Source organism: Notolabrus celidotus, chromosome 10 (assembly GCF_009762535.1).
Source record: "Notolabrus celidotus isolate fNotCel1 chromosome 10, fNotCel1.pri, whole genome shotgun sequence".
NCBI lineage: Eukaryota > Metazoa > Chordata > Actinopteri > Labriformes > Labridae > Notolabrus > Notolabrus celidotus.
Genome location: NC_048281.1, coordinates 4500993 through 4521169, shown reverse-complemented (window position 1 = coordinate 4521169; position 20177 = coordinate 4500993). Strand labels below are relative to the sequence as shown.

The 20177-nt window shown below is 41.7% G+C and overlaps 1 protein-coding gene across 1 annotated transcript in view; it reads left to right on the top strand.

Moving 5' to 3' along the window:
* Positions 1-20177, top strand: part of LOC117820758 (partitioning defective 3 homolog B-like) — a 231361-nt gene that overhangs the window by 129827 nt on the left and 81357 nt on the right. Inside the window, exon 12 of the mRNA XM_034694677.1 lies at positions 1533-1647. Coding sequence (XP_034550568.1) covers positions 1533-1647 — 115 coding nt within the window. The remainder of the gene's footprint in view (positions 1-1532; positions 1648-20177) is intronic.

Sequence of the window (20177 nt, the reverse complement as noted above, 5' to 3'; positions counted from 1 at the left end):
CACTGTTTTGAATCCAATTGTCAGTGGGAGCCATATTGGAAATGCTGAACTCAACCAAGCGTAGTGTGAGGTAAAGAGGCGGAGTTTGAGCCTGACATGCCTGTCAGTCAAGTCAGTCATGTCCTTATTTGGGCAAAAACTCATAATCTTATTTATTTATTTATTTATTTATTTATTTTTATTTTTTCTTTTCTCTTGTCTGCATATATATTTCTGGTTTGTGTCATGTTTGTCACAAACTGTCAAATATTAATGCAATTTATTCTTGCAGCAAAAGAAAAGAAAGAAAACCTTTTTCTTCTGTGCTTGTGACTGTGTGCATGCGACCATCACCATCCCTCTTAGAACTCTGGCCTATCTTTTATTGACAGCTAATATCATGTTCTGTAAAAGAGGGCGTGCACACCTAGGTGGGCCAAAAATAAATAAGAGAAAGTAAAAGAAAGATTACAAAAGGATATACAAAGGGGCAGGGAAAGAGAAGGAGAGAGAGACCTAAGACACTTAGATGCAGAGGGACCATCTCACCATGACGCCAAAAAAAAACTCTGTGCGGTGATTCTAATGATTAAGCAACCCTTAGTGTCCACAATCATTACTGAAGCTTGGGTCGCAGAGGGTTGCCGCCGTGCTGGACCACCACTGGTGCAGATGATACCACTTGGGTCAGATCAGCCGAGCGGTTCAGCCCAGCACCCGGGCCGCGAGAGCAGTCAGAACGAAGGACCCAACCCGCTGTGGGAGACCTAGGCCAGGGGACAAGCCAAGGACCCAGACCGGAAGCAAACAGGTACCGCCGGAGCACCCAGGGCGACCCCCAGGTCACCCAGCAGGAGGAAAGGGGGGCGAGGGGGGAGAGATCCCGCAGCCCCCCCAAGGAACACCTCCACAACACCGCCCCCACAGCCCCCCAAGACAGAGCCAAAGGAGCCACCAGGGCCGAGGGGGCCCAGCACCAGGAGCAGACAGCCAGGCAGCCGGGCAGGACCAGGACCAGAGCCCGCCAATCCCCCCGAGCGGGGGGAGGGCGGAGGCGGCAGGGCCAATCCCCCCCGCCACGCCCCGCGACTGATGAACCAGGCCGCGGGGGCATGGAGGGACACCCCAAAAAACTCATAATCTTAATATCTTCTAAACCGTTGCGTTAGAATTTTTTTACCCCCGTACAGTGTGTGCCTATAGGGACATTAGCTACGTAGAACCAAGCCGTTTTTTGAACCAGGCTGTAAACATGTTTATTACTGCTGTAAAGATCGTCTTCTTTGAATGGGTGTGTATGTGGTTTCCGGTGATTCTGCACCCAGCCTCAAGCTGATTCTGGATGAATTGCAGTTTATAACACTTCAGCATGGGCTTCATATTTTAAGACCAAGGTTGCCGCTTGGTTACAACACACAAAATTTCCAGACCGTTATCTTAGATATAGAGGTCTGGAAATTCTGTTTTAACCCTGTCACACTCGGTATTCAGAATGATCTAGATTCTCTCTCCTTAAACCAACCTTGTGCTTTTGTTCCTCTGTTTGTGTTCAGTGTGGACCGGATCCAGCAGCTGAGAAGAGAATACCAGCAGGCAAGGAGAGAGGGAGTAGCTCCACCTTATGAAGAGGACCTGCGACGCAGAGGACATGAAAATGACGCTCACAGGGTGAGGAGCTTTGACACACACATTGTGCTCTCCTACATTGTCAAAGGAAGTCCACACACATGCAAGTTGAGCTCATAATCTCCTTATCTGAAGCATTTCCTGATCGGCCTTTCATCAGCAGGTTTTCTTTCAGTGGGATAGCCAAGTGATCTCACCTGCAGCCCTCTTCAGTGTGTATATGTGTTCTGAGTATTTGTGAGATGTCTTACTCCCTTCCCGCTATCAGCGTGATCACTGCTTTTATTGCGTTTGTCGAGTGATCAAAGCCCTTTAGCTGTCAGTCGCGAGGTGCTCTTTGACGTGAATGGCTCCTGTAGGCATTGAGCTGATAGCTCTGATATGATCCACTTTACGCCGAGGATGAGACACAGAGGAGATAAATAGAGATTTTACACACTTGTCATCTTGCAGGTACGCTTTTTCCAGTCACAGAATCGTAGTCATGTCCTCAGAGAACACATTAAACCGTCTGTGTCACGCTGGAGAAGCTCAAAAAACGTGATGTGATGCCATCATTTCTTGTAACCTCCCACACTGGTACCAGGTGTCAAACTGCAATGATTAAATTTGCTGCAGATGCTTCTCAGAAAATTGAAGTAGTGCTATTATAAATCTTTCTCTGGGTATCAGGTTTATTGTAAGAATTCTGACAAAGCCATTATTTCCTTGTCAGTCAGAAAGCCAATGCACTTCTTCTCAATTGCAGATATCCACCCGTCCTTTCAATTTAGCTGTTAATACAGCCTTTTAGTACTCATGTTAGTTAAAGGCCTGAAGTCTAAGATGTGATACATTGTTATCAGAGCACATGCATACCAAAACCTCTTAATTGTGGACAGTTTAGCATTGGGCTTGTGATTTAGGGAGCACTCCTCCTTTATTGGATGAGACAGCTAGAGAGACAGGAAAAATGTGGGGAGTCGAGAGTGGAGGAAGACATGCAGCAAAGAGTCATTGCAGGGAATCGAACCACTGACTGACGCAAAGAGAACTAAAGCCTAAATGGGGCACACAAAGTTTTTTTCGGGGCTTTTACACCTTTATTTGCAGAGGACAGGACAGTGGACTGAGGAGAAAGGAGGAGAATGATAGGAAAGCGGCTGCAGGCTGGAGTTGAACCCGTGCCACCTGCTATATGGGCGTGCAACTTAACTATTAGGCCAAGCCTGTGCTCTTTATTCCACATTTTTAAGTGCCCTGCAAACCATAAATACCTTTGTACATGGCTTTAGCAGACTTATTGTTTACTAAACACTCTTACTAAACTCCTCCCTCTGATGACTGAACTATATCCTGTACTCTGTGCAATAACGTGCAATACACTGTGCACTTCAACATCCTATATATTACACCTTCATTCCCAGTGCTTTTCTACATAGCAAACTCTAACTATTCTGCGCCTCTGTATATACTTATTATTAATCCAATTTATATTATTTTATTCGTATAAATAAAGTATTTCTGATTCTGATTCTGATTAGTTATCAGGTTACTTTAACTCTTGTCTCAAAGAGCATTCTGAAACCGGTGGAACCAGGGTCTAAATTTAGTTCAGGGGTATTAATCTCCCCCCTAAAAACCCCCTGTTAGGGGGGAAGTACTTTTCAAAGGTCCCAGGATTTTCGGGGGGCAGGGCCAGCAATGCTGAACGTGTCTGATTGGTAGATTCACCGCAGTGTTTTTTTATTCCGCCCGCCGTCCACAATAACATCACACACATCTGTGATTCACTTGATTTCTCTTTCTTTCATTAGTTTTGATTTGTTCTATCTTTTTTGTATGTGTGTGTACTTTTCAAAAGAAGAAGCTGTGATTCACTTGATTTAGCAGCTTGTAACAGTAGTCTTCTCTCAGCACACCGTGAATGTGTCTCTCCAGGTGTTACGGTTTTAAAAGTGACCCTGTAAACTGGAGACCTTCAGCTGAACGTGTCAGTGTTTGTGGAGTTTACACAGCTGTTGAAACACAGAGGGAGTTCCTGGGAATGCAAATTAGTTTAGTTTTTATTAAGATTTCAAAATATCCTCATCAGATATTTAATGATCGTCTAAAGACGTTTATGAGGGATGCATCCGGCTGAGAGTCTGCAGTTAACAGGGTCGCTGTTTAAACCAATACACCGGTCGATCTCTGCCACGGCTTTTTGAGTTCAAAAGGATTTTAAAGCCGTGTTGAAACGTCTTTGCTACTCGTGCTTATCTCCTCTCACGTGTTGATTCAGTGAATCCATCTGTGATGAAATATAGCACCATCTAAAACAGCACCAGCTGAGTCTCTTCATGCTAACAGGCTAACTGTTGTGTTGCTATCATAATGATACCTGCCTGTCCGTCTGCTTCTATGGTTTCATCTATGATGAATGGTCTCTGTCTTTGTTTTACTGCCCTCTACTGGTCTGGTGGTGTAGTGCATTTACTTTTTTCCCCCTCCATACGTCACTGGCCTGATTTGCACAATCTACTCGGGACTTCAGCCCGTGGTTGAAACGCAGACAACAATGGTGGCACAGGAACCTTTTAGTTCAGGGTAAAGTAGTTCTGGGGGCTAAAAGACCCCGGAACTCTTGGTCGAAATGCACCTTTTGTAGCACTTTGAGATGTGTGAGTTAGGTTGATATGCATCTCTAAGAGGGGTGACATTATTCCAGGCTACAAGCTTCTAGTGTTGAATAAGAGAGCAGCTCTGTGTGCTGGTTCATTAGAGAGTACAGTTGATGTAATAGAACTCTGTGCTGCTCACAGGAATTAGAATACCTGGAATAAGTTCTTTAAATGTAATTACTGACTCAGTGCTTGAGTTCAACAAGTGATTTTCTCAGCTACAAGAACATTGCGCTGCCTCAGCATGTCATGTAAACAGGTGGAGTCTGCACGCAATTACTCAGCATAGTCGTTAGTATCTCTGACCTTCCACTTATGCAATGTTAATAATGTGTGTGTTCTGGTTCTCTTCATTTGGTTAGTTTTATATGGCCTACAGTGATAAATAGAAAGTAAGTTAGGATGTCAAACAGGGCAGAGAGGAATATGAGTACAGAGGAATGGAGTCATCTCAAAACTGAAGTTAGAAGTTCCAAGATTTCCTCAGATTGAATCTTCCAGAGTATTAAGGGTAAGGTTCAGTCACTCTTCTGCTCTTAGGGTTTGATTGTGGAAAAAGCTTGAAGGCGCTACCTGGTCAATGTAGCCAGGTGACAGGCCATGCGGCGGACTAGTGGATGCAGTGATGATGATACATTTCAAATCAATTCTAAAATGACCCAGTACAACAAGGCGACATCAGGTTTCCTGTGACTGCATATTGTTGACCTATTGATTACATATTTGTTAGATCAAAGATTGAAATAATATTATTCAATATGAGTTTGATTTGGTAATATTAGTAGCTTTCAACTTCTGTGAAAACGTCACCCTAAACTCAGCTTATCAAACAATATACACTGGTCAGCTGTAACATTGTGATCACTGTCAGGTGACGTCAATATCATTGACATGTCTTTATAGTGTAAGGCAGCAAGTAATAATAATATTAACAACTGGGATTTATATAGCACCTTTCAAGAAACCCAAGGTCGCTTCACAGGGTCAGGTAGGGGGTCTGGGGGGTAGGTGGGGATAACACTAGCTAATGGGGAAAGGCCTTGAGGAAAAGATGCGTTTTGACCGCTTCTTTAAAAGTGTCCAGGGTTGGGGCGTTGCAAGTGTCAGGAGGGAGAGAGTTCCACAGAGTCGGGGCTGCCACACTGAAGGCTCTGTCTCCAAAAGTCTGCTGCTTAGTCCGGGGGATGGAGAGGAGAACCAGGTCCGAAGACCATAGGTTCCATGATGGAGTGTTTTGGTGGAGGAGGTCAGCCAGGTTATTGGGGGGCAAGGGCATGCAGGGATTTGTAAGTGAGGAGGAGGAGTTTATAGGAGATGCGGTACTTAACAGGGAGCCAGTGGAGGCGCAAATGGAAAGATTGTTCTGAAATTGGGATAGCTAGATGACTCGGTCAGAGCATCTGCAAGCTGCTGCTCTTTTGGGATGTTCCTGTCTGCAGTGTTCAGTACCTTCCAAAAGTGGTCAAAGGAAGGAAAACCTGTGAACCGTTGACAGGGTCATGGGGCGCCAAAGCTTATTGATGAGCATGGGGGTCAAAGGCAGGCCCATGTGGTCCAATCCAACAGAGAAGCTACTGGAGCCTTATCCACGGACATGTGAACATCAGAACTGAACCTCTGGTCAGAGCTGGACTTGGAAACCAAATTTTCCCATATCTCACTCCACATTTGTGGGATGTTCTTGTAAAACAAGTGAGACACATAGAGGCCCGACCTCCGAACTAACAAGACTAACCAGATACCACAGCACATCTTCAGAGGTCTAGTGGAGTCCAATTCTGGTCAGGCCAGGCTGTTTTTGCCCTGACTTGTTGAAATGGAGCCTATGAAATATTAAGCACGTGGTGGATGTTATGGCTGACTGGTGTATAATAATCACTAAAGATAATCAGTAACTTGTTCATTGCCAACCCACTAAGTCAAGTAAAAAGTCAAGTCTGTAGTTAGACAGCAGAGTTTAGAGATTTGTCTGCCTCTGTATTTCTATCAGGATATTTATTGGTCATTTTTCACTATTTAAAGACTTTTAATGGACCAAACAATAAATCTACAAAATGATTTATTGATGATTAAGATCAAACAGCTCTACCTATTACTTCTCATTTCAGGCACTTGGGTGCACTGAAGTGTTAAGACTTTTATTTACAAAATAAGGAAAGTAATATTGAATGATTCAGAACTATATGGCCTTTGTCGTTGCATCCACACGGCGTGTTGATCCAAAGTTCTACCTATCCCACTTTAATTCAGATCTTAAAGTCATTTGCTTTACGACTGGCCAGGGGCAATCTCCTCTCCCCTGCGATCGATAGCCACACATTACACCAGTCTCTGCCTCCAAATGAGAAAACTTTGTTGTTGTTTATAAAGAGGAGAGGGAGAGCAATTAGCATGCTTCAGAGGTGGAAATTAAGTTTGAAGTTTGAAAGTTGAAAAAAGAAAAAAAATATCAAAAGGAAATCAGACCTGGAGCAATCGCCAAAGTGCCTACCAAGCCCTTCTCATTAGGGATGATGCATTTATTAATTAAAGCAGAGGCGATTATTTACCTGACTGGCTTTGAGTGGAAGGGGAGAAGGGGAAGTAATGGTTATGGAGGTGAGCCGACGGCAAGCTAATTCAATTTCACTTTTTATTGGTTTGTTTGTTTCTCCTTAAGATGTTTTTATTTTTCTGTATAGGATCTGCTGAACGACTATGAAAAGTAAAAGCAATGGCAACTTAAGTGTAGAGAGAGAAAAAGGAGGGAGAGTTCCTCATGCAACGCTGCCACAGTATACTGTGTGTGTGTTTGTGTGTATGTGTGTGTGTGTGTGTGTGTGTGTGTGTGTGTATGTGTGCGTGTGTGTGTGTTTTTCCCTATGGCTCCATTACCATCTCATTGATTCATGGTTATGGCTTAGCTGTCTCTGCCAGCAGAATTATGTTTGCCTAAAACCAATTATCTTGCAAGAAAAGCCGCACCACAAGTTTGTTTCTAAGTGAGTGCATTGTGCGCTCGTGGGTGGGTGTGTGTATTTTGGAAGACAGCAACAGACTTTCTCCCTAAGGACAGGGGAACTAAATCAACAGGGTGCTGTTGCTGTTGTCACACTTGCATTTGCACACAATCCTCCACAGAGGCAATGGAAGCCGATTGTTACAGTGGGCGTTGTGACACAGCCTCGATTACGGGATTTAATTAGAATGAGAAGCTGATTCTACTTTTCCCTGTACTTTGAGCTCAGATATGTGGGTTGATTTACAGGAAGTCTTTTAATTACTGATGATATTTCAGAGTATGATTCAACATTAAATGACGCGGAGGCCTCAGATTTAGAACTTATTGAGGTACTGTTAATGTTTCTTCATCTGTAAACTTGGGTTCAGTTCATGGAGGTTCTTGGAACACTTTTTGCAGGTCTCCCATATAGTTAAAACTTAATCTAAACTATAGTAACATAATTGTAATTCAGGGAGAATGTCACAGCTACTGATTTGACAGTTCTGTTATTGTCTTGTTGACTCTACAGTGATAAACAGACACAATATGTCCGTTACAAGACTTAAAGGTGACATATCACGCTTTTTTCATCAATATATATTGGTCTAAGAGGTCCCCAAAACATGTCTTCAAAGTTTATGCTCAAAAAAACACTTTGAAATCAGATTTTGGCATGCCTGAAAAGCCCTCTTCTTCAGTCCTCCTCAGAACACTCTGTTTTCTCTCTGACCACGCCCCCTCAGGAAGTGGATGTGCCTCGGCTCTCCAGTACGTTGATCTAATGTTTACATGTTGGCTGAATATACACGGCTGCTCAGAGATCACGTTACTTCAACCCTCTGAATCTGATCCAGAATCTGATCCTGACGGAGAGGCGCCTGTAGCAGGACCTTTCTGAAGGATTGGTCACAGATTTAGTGTTTCTTGTTGTTTTATTTATCAGTATGTCGACGTGTGTCTTGGTACACAGCTACGAACATGTAGCTATGTGGCTATGCTAACTAGCGCTAGCACTTATCCATGATAAATAAAAATCATTCACTAGATCTTCAAATCTGCAGACGTGGGGAGTAAAACCAACCTCTGCCAGAAAGGCAGCGGGACCTTTCTAAAGGATTGGTCACAGATTCTGTGTTTCTTGTTGTTTTATTTGTCAGTATGTCGATGTGTGTCTTGGTACACAGCTACAGCTATGAACATGTAGCTATGTGGCTATGCTAATTAGCGCTAGCACTTATCCATGACAAATAAAAATCATCCACTAGATCTTCAAATCTGCAGACGTGGGGAGTAAAACCGACCTCTGCCAGAAAGGCAGCGGGACCTTTTCTGAAGGATTGGTCACAGGTTTAGTGTTTCTTGTTGTTTTATTTATCAGTATGTAGACGTGTGTCTTGGTACACAGCTACAACATGTAGCTATGTAGCTATACTAACTAGCGCTAGCACTTATCCATGATAAATAAAAATCATCCACTCGATCTTCAAATCTGCAGACGTGGGGAGTAAAACCGACCTTTGTGTTTATTAAGACAGCCTACAACTAGCATGCCTCCCTCCTAAGCTCCTTGTTAGCACACATGTGTGCAGGTAATGAAAAACGGAGGAGGGTTTGAGTTGTATTTTATACAGTCTATGGGCTGAACAAGCTCCGAGCTCTGACTCCGTGACAGACCGGATATTGTTGTGACGTAACAAAAACACTGAAGTCTGAAACGGCTCGTTTCACACACATTTACAGAAAGGTGGAGAAATCAGAACAGGGGCAGAATGGATTTTTTTCATTCTTGGGGGGTTTGTAGACATGCCAGGGACACATATTTCAGGTAGAGAACCATTAAAAAGTCCATTTTGCATGATATGTCACCTTTAAAGCTCCTGTGAGGAACTTTCTACTTGTCACTTTGACAAAGCGATACCTCATATCTCTTAATTTACCTTGTCCTGACACGTATAAGTCAAGTTTTCTGACTCAGGTCTCCTCCTGCTGTCTTGTAACATTGATACATAACCACTCATAGCCTGTTTCTTCAGCGTGCAGTCAGTCGTCTGTTCTGACACCTACCCTCTCATTACGGTTACAGGCATGAAACATTACTGTCAAGATTTTTCCTGATGGTCTCATTCGTATTTCTCAGGACTGTGTGGGCGTGGCCTAACTCTTTGATTGACAGGTCTCTATTCAGGTGTGAGAAGTGTGTTTCAAATGTAGGAATCAAAAAAGATCAAGCCATTAGACGAGCATTTGGCTCCTAAATTTCCACATTCACTTGTGATTGTTTATTTATTTATTTACTGCACAGAGCAGTCACTATGTGTGTGTTTCTTATGAATGATAAGGATCATGTCTCAATGATGAAGATATTTTACATATTAAAATCAAAAATGAAAAATCTAAATCATGAGCAGGTAGACATTTATAATAATGTCTCTAGATATCATAATGAAGTGTGAAGCATTTCTTCATTTTGCATAGCACACCTGTTCATCCTCATTATACCCATATAGACATCTGCTTATAAAGTCAGTCAATGAACAATCATTGAATTAGATTGTTGGCTTTTTTCTTCTTCACCATGGAGTTCAATAACACTCGTTCTGAAGTGCTATGAAACATTTAGAGAGTAGTGAGCGCTGACTGTTATATTCAGACCTATGGGACATTTCTATCACATTTAAACTGCATCTCTCTGGACTGTTGGAAAGCACCCTCCTAGAAACAAAAGTATACAAACCCCACACAGAAAGGTTCTTGCAGACTGGCTGGCAGGATCCTGGTCTCAAACTTGGGATTTGTGGGTTTGGAAAATAATACTTCATTCCTCAAATTGCTTCCCCCTCTGATACTGTGTGTATGTGCCTGTTCGTGTCCAGCCAGCTGTTCCCTTCTGTCCTCTGTTTCTCCCTGTTCAATATAATGTTCTCTCTAATGAAGCTTGGAAATCAGGCTAAAGAGTATCCAGCCAGGTGGTCAGAATGTTTTTACTGATTTGATATTCCAGTCTTCCATCAGACATATTAAGACATTTATACACACAATGCAAAGGAATAAGTCCAGAGCTTGGCAGGAAGTCAGTCATGCTCATGACATGTCATTCTTATGTCAGACATCATGTCATTTTGATATTTGTTCCTAAGATATGTCAAAATACAGGATAAAAACACTTTTTGTTACTGAATCAGTCAGCAGGGGAGTTACATTAGGAAGAAATGTATTGTGAGAAGTGGTTAGCCATTGTACAACACCTCAAAGGTATAGCAGGGGTCTTTTTAAATGTCCTTACATGGTTGTTGTTGATACAGAACTTATACAGCACTAAAGTCTGTCATTCACCTGCCACTGCTCTTGTGGGTTGCAGCAAACAATACAATACATGTTTCAGTCGCAGTCTTTTCCTTTCCTTTGAAGATAATCATGGGCAAGCAACATTTAACGACAGGAGTCACTGCTACCTCCAATCAGTCTAGGAAAACATAATACAGGTTAGTTGTTACTGGAAGCCAAGATCAAAAAGGTAAAACTGCTCATCTGTGCTGCCTTCTCATGCTGCCCATGAGCAGTTCTGAGAGGATCTTGTATCATATCCTGTTGATTGAGACTGAATTCCCTCTACTGTCAGAACTGTGTCCGGCCCTCTGCTGTATGTGGACCAAAGTGTGTGTGCAGCTGTGTTTTATAAGTGTGTGTGTGTGTGTTTGTGGAATTTCTCTTTGTCTTTTGGTTCAAGGTTCCACTCCTCTGAACTGGGTCCAATATTCTCTCTAACCTTGTCACTGTCACTGTCCAGAGACAGCCGTGCTATTGTCTGATGGACAATAGGATTTGGGAAAAACCCAGCATGTGATTCCTGTAACATTTTTCTACTTCTGCCTCACTTCTCTTTTTTTATTACCCGTAACTTAATTTCATGCCTTTATCGGACACCTTCATCTTCTGTGTGATGAATACTGAGCTGATAAATAAACTGACGATACCGTCACCAAGAAACACACTGGGTTTCCATAAAAGCATTGTTTTCAGCTCACTTAGAAAAGGCAACATTTACCACTTTACATTTTAAAAACTCTATCAAGGCTTTAATAATCACACACTCCAATGCAGAGTGAACATGATTCCCACATCTTTCCTGGTAACGCTCTGGACGTGGTTTAAGAAAAACAAAGCCATAGGCAATAGGTTCGAACAGATCAGAAATACTTCAACGCTGACATGGAGTGTTGACCTGGGCAAAGACTGAAAGCCTTTTCACAATAATAACACAATTTAGTGCCACTGACTGTGTGCATGTGGGTGAATTAGTCATGAGTATCGCCCACTGACACCCATGACTAACAATGAACACAGTTTTCCATCCTGCAGAAGCACAATAAAGCTGTGCAGCAGTGCAGATATATCTGTCTTTGGACAGTGAGGTGAAGTCAGGACGGGTTTTTGAGTCGTCGGAAGATATATTTTTATCAAACATATCGCTCTGTATCTATGGACAAGAGTCAAATCTTAATATATTGATCAGTATTTGCTTGAATTTGGGTAGAAGTAGCGTTTGTAGTTCAGTTTCAAAGTTTGATTCTGTCGCTGTTAAAGACCTTCATTGCAGTCTTTTGGTTAGGTTTCTTTTTTCTTTTTTAATGCAAAATGAGTTGAAACTTTATGTTTATTATTGAGACTTAAGCTTTCTATGGTTTGGCTACATATGAATGTTTCTCTGTGATGATGGAAATGTGTTAACGTTGGAAAGACTTAACAAATCAGTTTCATTGGAGGCAGCTTTTCGTGTATGATCTCATGATACCAGCATGATATTTCAATTCTAGCTTGATCCCACGAAATCCAGCTGTCCGTCAAGGTAATAGGATTTGTCCTGACATGAAGACTGCCAATTAAGTTGTCTGATAAGCAGGAGGAGGCAGCCCATTTTAACTAATGGGATGTCCAATTCTGACAGTGCATAGACCAACATTGCGGGAGGTTGTCGGTTCAATTAACGTTGGCTGGAAAGCGATAAATATAAACTATGGATAAGACGTGGAGCAAACACACGCGTTGCCTGCTGCAAAGTCGGCAAAAAAGAGATCAGACTTTTCACTATGGGAGAGTCGGCACTCTCCAGTCATTTGAAAGGCAAGTTTACAGGTGTACCTACACGTTAATTAGCCTATTATTGCTTTATGCTAACCGCCTGTTTATACTACATGCTAGTCGTGTGATGCAGAAGCACTGTGCCATATAACATGTAGGTGGTGTGATGTAGAAGCACTGTGTCATATAACATGTAGGTGGTGTGATGTAGAAGCACTGTCATATAACATGTAGGTGGTGTGATGTAGAAGCACTGTGCCATATAACATGTAGGTGGTGTGATGTAGAAGCACTGTGTCATATAACATGTAGGTGGTGTGATGTAGAAGCACTGTGCCATATAACCTGTAGGTGGTGTGGTGTAGAAGCACTGTGCCATATAACCTGTAGGTGGTGTGATGTAGAAGCACTGTCATATAACATGTAGGTGGTGTGATGTAGAAGCACTGTGCCATATAACCTGTAGGTGGTGTGGTGTAGAAGCACTGTGCCATATAACATGTAGGTGGTGTGATGTAGAAGCACTGTCATATAACATGTAGGTGGTGTGATGTAGAAGCACTTGCCATATAACCTGTAGGTGGTGTGATGTAGAAGCACTGTGCCATATAACCTGTAGGCGGTGTGATGTAGAAGCACTGTGCCATATAACATGTAGGTGGTGTGATGTAGAAGCACTGTCATATAACATGTAGGTGGTGTAATGTAGAAGCACTGTCATATAACATGTAGGTGGTGTAATGTAGAAGCACTGTGCCATATAACATGTAGGTGGTGTAATGTAGAAGCACTGTCATATAACATGTAGGTGGTGTAATGTAGAAGCACTGTCATATAACATGTAGGTGGTGTAATGTAGAAGCACTGTCATATAACATGTAGATGGTGTAATGTAGAAGCACTGTCATATAACATGTAGGTGGTGTAATGTAGAAGCACTGTGCCATATAACATGTATGTGGTGTGATGTAGAAGCACTGTGTCATATAACATGTAGGTGGTGTGATGTAGAAGCACTGTGTCATATAACATGTAGGTGGTGTGATGTAGAAGCACTGTCATATAACATGTAGGTGGTGTGATGTAGAAGCACTGTGTCATATAACCTGTAGGTGGTGTGATGTAGAAGCACTGTGCCATATAACATGTATGTGGTGTGATGTAGAAGCACTGTGTCATATAACATGTAGGTGGTGTGATGTAGAAGCACTGTGTCATATAACATGTAGGTGGTGTGATGTAGAAGCACTGTGTCATATAACATGTAGGTGGTGTGATGTAGAAGCACTGTCATATAACATGTAGGTGGTGTGATGTAGAAGCACTGTCATATAACCTGTAGGCGGTGTGATGTAGAAGCACTGTGCCATATAACATGTAGGTGGTGTGATGTAGAAGCACTGTGCCGTATAACATGTAAGTGGTGTGATGTAGAAGCACTGTGTCATATAACCTGTAGGTGGTGTAATGTAGAAGCACTGTCATATAACAAGGTGGTGTGATGTAGAAGCACTGTGTCATATAACATGTAGGTGGTGTGATGTAGAAGCACTGTGTCATATAACATGTAGGTGGTGTGATGTAGAAGCACTGTGCCATATAACATGTAGGTGGTGTAATGTAGAAGCACTGTCATATAACATGTAGCTGGTGTGATGTAGAAGCACTGTCATATAACATGTAGGTGGTGTGATGTAGAAGCACTGTCATATAACATGTAGGTGGTGTAATGTAGAAGCACTGTCATATAACATGTAGGTGGTGTAATGTAGAAGCACTGTGTCATATAACATGTAGGTGGTGTAATGTAGAAGCACTGTCATATAACATGTAGGTGGTGTAATGTAGAAGCACTGTCATATAACATGTAGGTGGTGTAATGTAGAAGCACTGTCATATAACATGTAGATGGTGTAATGTAGAAGCACTGTCATATAACATGTAGGTGGTGTAATGTAGAAGCACTGTGCCATATAACATGTATGTGGTGTGATGTAGAAGCACTGTGCCATATAACATGTAGGTGGTGTGATGTAGAAGCACTGTGCCATATAACATGTATGTGGTGTAATGTAGAAGCACTGTGTCATATAACATGTAGGTGGTGTAATGTAGAAGCACTGTGTCATATAACATGTAGGTGGTGTGATGTAGAAGCACTGTGTCATATAACATGTAGGTGGTGTGATGTAGAAGCACTGTGCCATATAACATGTAGGTGGTGTGATGTAGAAGCACTGTGCCATATAACATGTAGGTGGTGTAATGTAGAAGCACTGTGTCATATAACATGTAGGTGGTGTGATGTAGAAGCACTGTGCCATATAACCTGTAGGTGGTGTGATGGTTCCCAGCAGCCGTACCGCGGTCGGCGACAATTCTCGTATAAAAATACGACGCAGTGTTTGTCATCGAGACTCGATTCTATCACATTATGCAAAAACTGCTGACAGTACTTGAAAAGTTTGAAAGTTGACCTTAAAAGTCCTTGAAAAGTACTTGAATTTGACCATGAAAAAAGTGTACAAACCCTGATAATGTACAGTCATGAAGAGCACTCAGCACAGACCTTCACCCGGGCTAATATTGGCATATCATTGTTTGATTGTGACTCAGATCTAGATCTACTTTAGAACACAATGCGTTGTCCCTCAGCCCGTTCCCATGATTCCACTCTACAAAAATAATTCACAATGCCCAAAAATAAGTACTTTTGGACCATTCTTGTGGTCATTGGAGGCATACTATATAACTCTGCTTTTTATTATAATGTTCACAACAAAATCCTCAAACTATATATTCTACTGAGGAGTTGTTATTACAGTACAGTGCTGTTAGTGTCGTCCTTACAAATCACCAATAAAACCTCTTTATTGACATACATTATCTAAACCACAGAGCTGCATTTTATCATTAGGATGGAAAAACATCTTTTCCCTTTCACTCTACTCTCTTCCCTCTTTACATGCAGGCACAACAATCACATCCCTTTCCTTTGTGACCTCCAAACTGTTCACTTGATGGCAGCCATCATAACACAGAAGTGGACACGCTACCTTGAGTTGTTTTTATTGGTGTACATGAAGGGGATCGAACTCCAACTCTATTAGTAAAGGGACAGTAGTTAACCTTGTGGCTGAGTGTGGCTGCTGTTATAACAGACAGGGTTAAGAGAGCTGTTTATGCTCTACATAACTCCCTATCAATGTACCTATTTCTCTCTCTCTGGTCCCTTCCGAACCTCTGTTTCCCATTCATTCCTCCTCCGCTTCATAATTTCCTATTAGATATGACATTGGGGGATAAAATGCTGTTGTTGTTAGTAAGTATACTGTCTTTATCCTTCTCCTGTCATAGCATTTGAACACTTTGAACACTTAGAAAGAGTGGTTGAAGGGAGCATTTGGAATAAAACCTTCTTCTCATCACACACATGTAAATACAGCATAGAGTTGGAATGCAATGAGAGAAGCAGAAATTGAGAAATGAAAAGGTTTTCTTCCTCAGAATGCCAACTGTACCAAATAGACTCATACATTTACAGTCTCCATTATTAGAACCAGCTCTGGGTTAACCTTCAAATCTTTGGAAAATATTGTACCACATCACCCAATCACCAAAGCCTGCACTGCTGGCTGCAGACTCACACACACACACCACACTCTAAGACTGTGTTACTGGAAAGAGTCTTAACATGCAACACACAGAAATCACTTATGGCACAGTACAAGTTCAGATTAACTCATGCAAGTCAGACATAAAAATGCAATTGCATTGTGAGGAGCTTTCAGTTTGTGTTGATTTTGGCGCCCATGTGGGCTGATTGTCCTGTACATGTGTAAGAAGAAGTAGTCTTTTTGGCATGTACAAATGTGAAAAGGCCCATTCAGTGATCGGAATCGTAAATACGTTAATTATCCCAAGGGGAGGGGTCTTTACAGTTGCTCTTATGTACAATAAGTGAGAGTATCAGAATATTAATACAGAAGTAATACAATAAGATGTAAATACAAATGAAATCAAATAACAATAATAATTAAAGTATGTACAGAAGCACAAAATATTTAGAGTAAGCTGTGCTCAAAAGAGCAGGGGATTAAGGTAATATACATTAACAGTCAAAAGTTTGGACACACCTTCTCATTCAAGGGTTTGTATTTATTGTAATGATTGTAAACACTGTAGATTAATACTGAAGACATCAAAACTCTGAAAGAACATATATGGAATTATTGAATGAACCAAAAAGTGTTAAACAAAGCAGAATCTGTTTTAGATTTTAGATTCTGTAAAGTAGCCCCCTTTTTCCTTCATGACAGCTTTGCACACTCTTGGTATTCTCTCAGTCTGCTTCATGAAGTGGTCTCCTGGATTGGTTTCTAATGAACATGAGCCTTGTCGAGAGTTCATTTGTAGAATGACTTGCCTTCTTATTCTTAATGTGTTTGAGACCATCAGTTGTGTTGTTCAGAGGTAGGGTTAGTACACAATGGATAGCCCTATTTGACTACTGTTGTAATCCAGATTATGGCAAAACCAGATTATTTCATAGTTTTGATGTCTTCAGTATTAATCTACAATGTTGAAAATAATTTAAATAAATAAAAACCATTGAATGAGAAGGTGTGTCCAAACTTTTGACTGGTAGTGTATATAAGGGTGCAAGGATGTTAAAGTGGTAATTCTTTTTACCCAATTTTTTATCCTGCTTTCTTTTGACAGCCGATCGTATCACTCTCTGTGAGTCTTAGTTGTGTAAGGTAGGGGTTCAAAAACGTTTCATCCTGCGACCCCCAAAATACAAGTTCCAAAGACTTCCAACCCCCACTGTCCCTTAAAGTGTCTCAATGTGGCTTCATTTAGCTGGTCTGCAGAAAATTAACCTACCTATATGAGAATGTCATATAGGTATCTTTTTGCTCAGACTGTTATATAGTCATCTGACAAAAAGAAAGGCAGAAAACTCATCACATGTTCTATTTTCAAGGTTTTATTTCAAGGTTAGCTATTATTTTTTTTAGATATTTGTTACTATAATGAGTTAAATGTACTATTTTCAGTCCCTCCAGGATTTCGCGGGATTTTTTTGTGATTGTTGCGGCCCGAAACGCCTGAATTTGCGACAGCTTTTTGAAAAAATTGCGGTGAAAGTTGCGTTTTTGTTTTTTTGCTTTTTTCCCCCAATAACATCTCAGGGGCAAGTAAATATGCTAAATTACAGTTGTTTTTAGAAAACATTCTTGATGCGGCCACTGTGACTGTGTTTTGATTCTCTTTATTCACAGAAAAATGCCATGAAAGGGCTGTATTGCACATTTACGACGGTCCCTGAATGCACCTCGCAGTGACAAAGGCACAGACAGTCAGTTCACGCACTCTGAAATGAATCTGCATCTTTGTTGACCAGGAGTTGATCAAAACTTACTAAACGTGTCTGATGTATCACCAAACTGGATTAAATCAAGCTGTAGAGGCAGAGCTTTTTACGGTGATGGCGGCAACAACGTCAAACCTCAAATATTAACCAGACGTCCCCCGGTTGTGTCTTTGTCACTAACACACACCGGGGGTAAAAATCATCAATGAAGATGAGACAGATGCATGGAGGTGAGGAGAGCTGGTTCATAAAGCGCACCTGCTGCAGGTAGAGACCAAGCTAACACTGAGCCCCTCAATCTATAAATAACAACGTTGTCATGGTCACTTGTCCTGCCTGCTGTCCTCTCTCTTCACCCGTTCTCTGTGCATGTTTTGCTGTTGAAAAGTGCCGATCAAGTGAGGACTTATGTTTATGTTCCTAGGAAGTGAAATTGATGACAAAACTGATGACGTGCAGGGGCTGAGATTGAGGTAATTGGTCAAAGTTGCGAGAAAGTTGCTGTGATTGTATAAAATTGCAGGGCCGTGAAAAAATCGCGCTGATTGGTTGAATTTGCGTTGATAGTTGCGATCGCGAAATCGCAACTTCCTGGAGGGACTGTATTTTAGATAACATAAAAAACATATATTCTCCAATCTCACGACCCCCCATTTGTGTCTTGCAACCCACTTTGGGAACCCCCGGTGTAAGGGGTACACAAAGGCTGTTTTGGCAACGTGTCATCCCGATCACTTTGTGCAACACCTTCTTCACAGCAGCAGTTTCAGATTTTGAAAATGACTATACAAAGTTATCAGTTTTGTACATAATGGGCTTTTGTAGGTCATACAGAGGCATCTGTATTGATTTAATTCCGTTTCAGAGCAAGCTAAAAGTCCTGACAGGAGCTTTAAACAAGTGCATATTTGCACACAAAAACAAGCACTCACATACACCAGCAGGATTAAATACTAAACTTTTGGCTTCCTCATAGAAAAGCACATTAGTGCAGCTTGCTCTTGCCGTTTCTCTCCGTCTGAATGTGACTCCACTGTAATGAACTTACATTTAACTGTGCCTGAAAAGCATGAGAGAAATTTAAGGCCATTTATTTACTTTACTAGCAGATTTGACTAAGACCTAAATCACATTACAATTTTCTTCTCATTGTGCAAACTGGATGAGGCTTATTGTTTGGCATCTCTGAGACACCCAACGTTAATTTATCATCTTACAAAACAGCATTGTGCCAGAAACAGCGGGTAAGATCTGAACTCCACTGATGGCTTGCCTGGATAAACAAGCGAACGCTGATAAACAAAATATTACAGACTGATTTGGGGCAGAATTTTTGAATGACTGAGGAAAGCTGGCTATGTGGCGCAGGAGTGATGTAGACTGATCAGCCCAAGAAACCCACACACATGCATCATGATCTTAGACATATCCTCAGACAGATACATACTCTTCAGGCAGACAGTGGTGTTTCCTGTGCGATCATGGGATCAAGCCTGATGCTGTTACTCAGTATAGCCTTATAAGGACACGTAGAGCGTTGGAGCTGTGTAAATGTGCTGAATCTAATGGAACAGAAAGGAAACTGGGCTTACAATGATGGTCCAGAACAACTGCGAGAAAGAGGAAAGGAGGGATCAAGACTGAGAAAAAAGTGGCGCAGGGAAAGGCGAATATGAAGCAATTAGAGAACAGATATTTGACAAGTCTCCTTTTCAGTTTCCTGTTCTTTTTAGCAAAGCCTTACTGTATTTTCTATAAAGACAGGAACCCAATAATTCCTAGATCCCCTTTCCTTTCCTACCTTTTACCCCCTCATTCATTCATCTCCCTCTACTCCACCAGTGTGTGTGTATCCCTGTGTGTGTGTTGATGTATGTGAGCACATCCAGCAGCAGGTCAGGAGGTTGTAATCCCCAAGTCAGACAAGATGGGATCAGTGCCGACTCAGTGGACCTAGACACATAGCAGCATCCTCTGGGACCGGCAGAGACATACTCAGACGCACAATCCAGCCATGATCTACATCCTCTCTCTGTCCCAGTCAATAATGGAGACACTCTCAAGCTGGGACATTTATTGTTCCTCTGTCACTCCTATGTTCTCTTTCTATCTTTATTTTTATTCCCCATGGAACGCTGCACCATTGAGGTGTACTCTCCAACACACACACACACATGTGCACACTGAGTCATTAGGTAATCTTCGATGAGGTTCGCTGGTTATGACTGACTGCAGCAATTAGAGACTGAGTCATCCTCGCAGATTTTGCCCCATTAACAGTTCAATCATTCACACAGACTGACCAGGTGAGATAGCGTGGGCATGTGCGTTTATGTGTGTGAAAGTGTGTGTCAGAGTGGATCAGTGCATTTACTCAGTAAGAAATTTAGTAAAAATCTCAAAAGTGATTTAAGATGTAAGAATACCCAGAAGATGGGAAAGTGGCTTCCAGAGGAGGATCATTATATGCTTAAAGAGTTGACTTCAAACT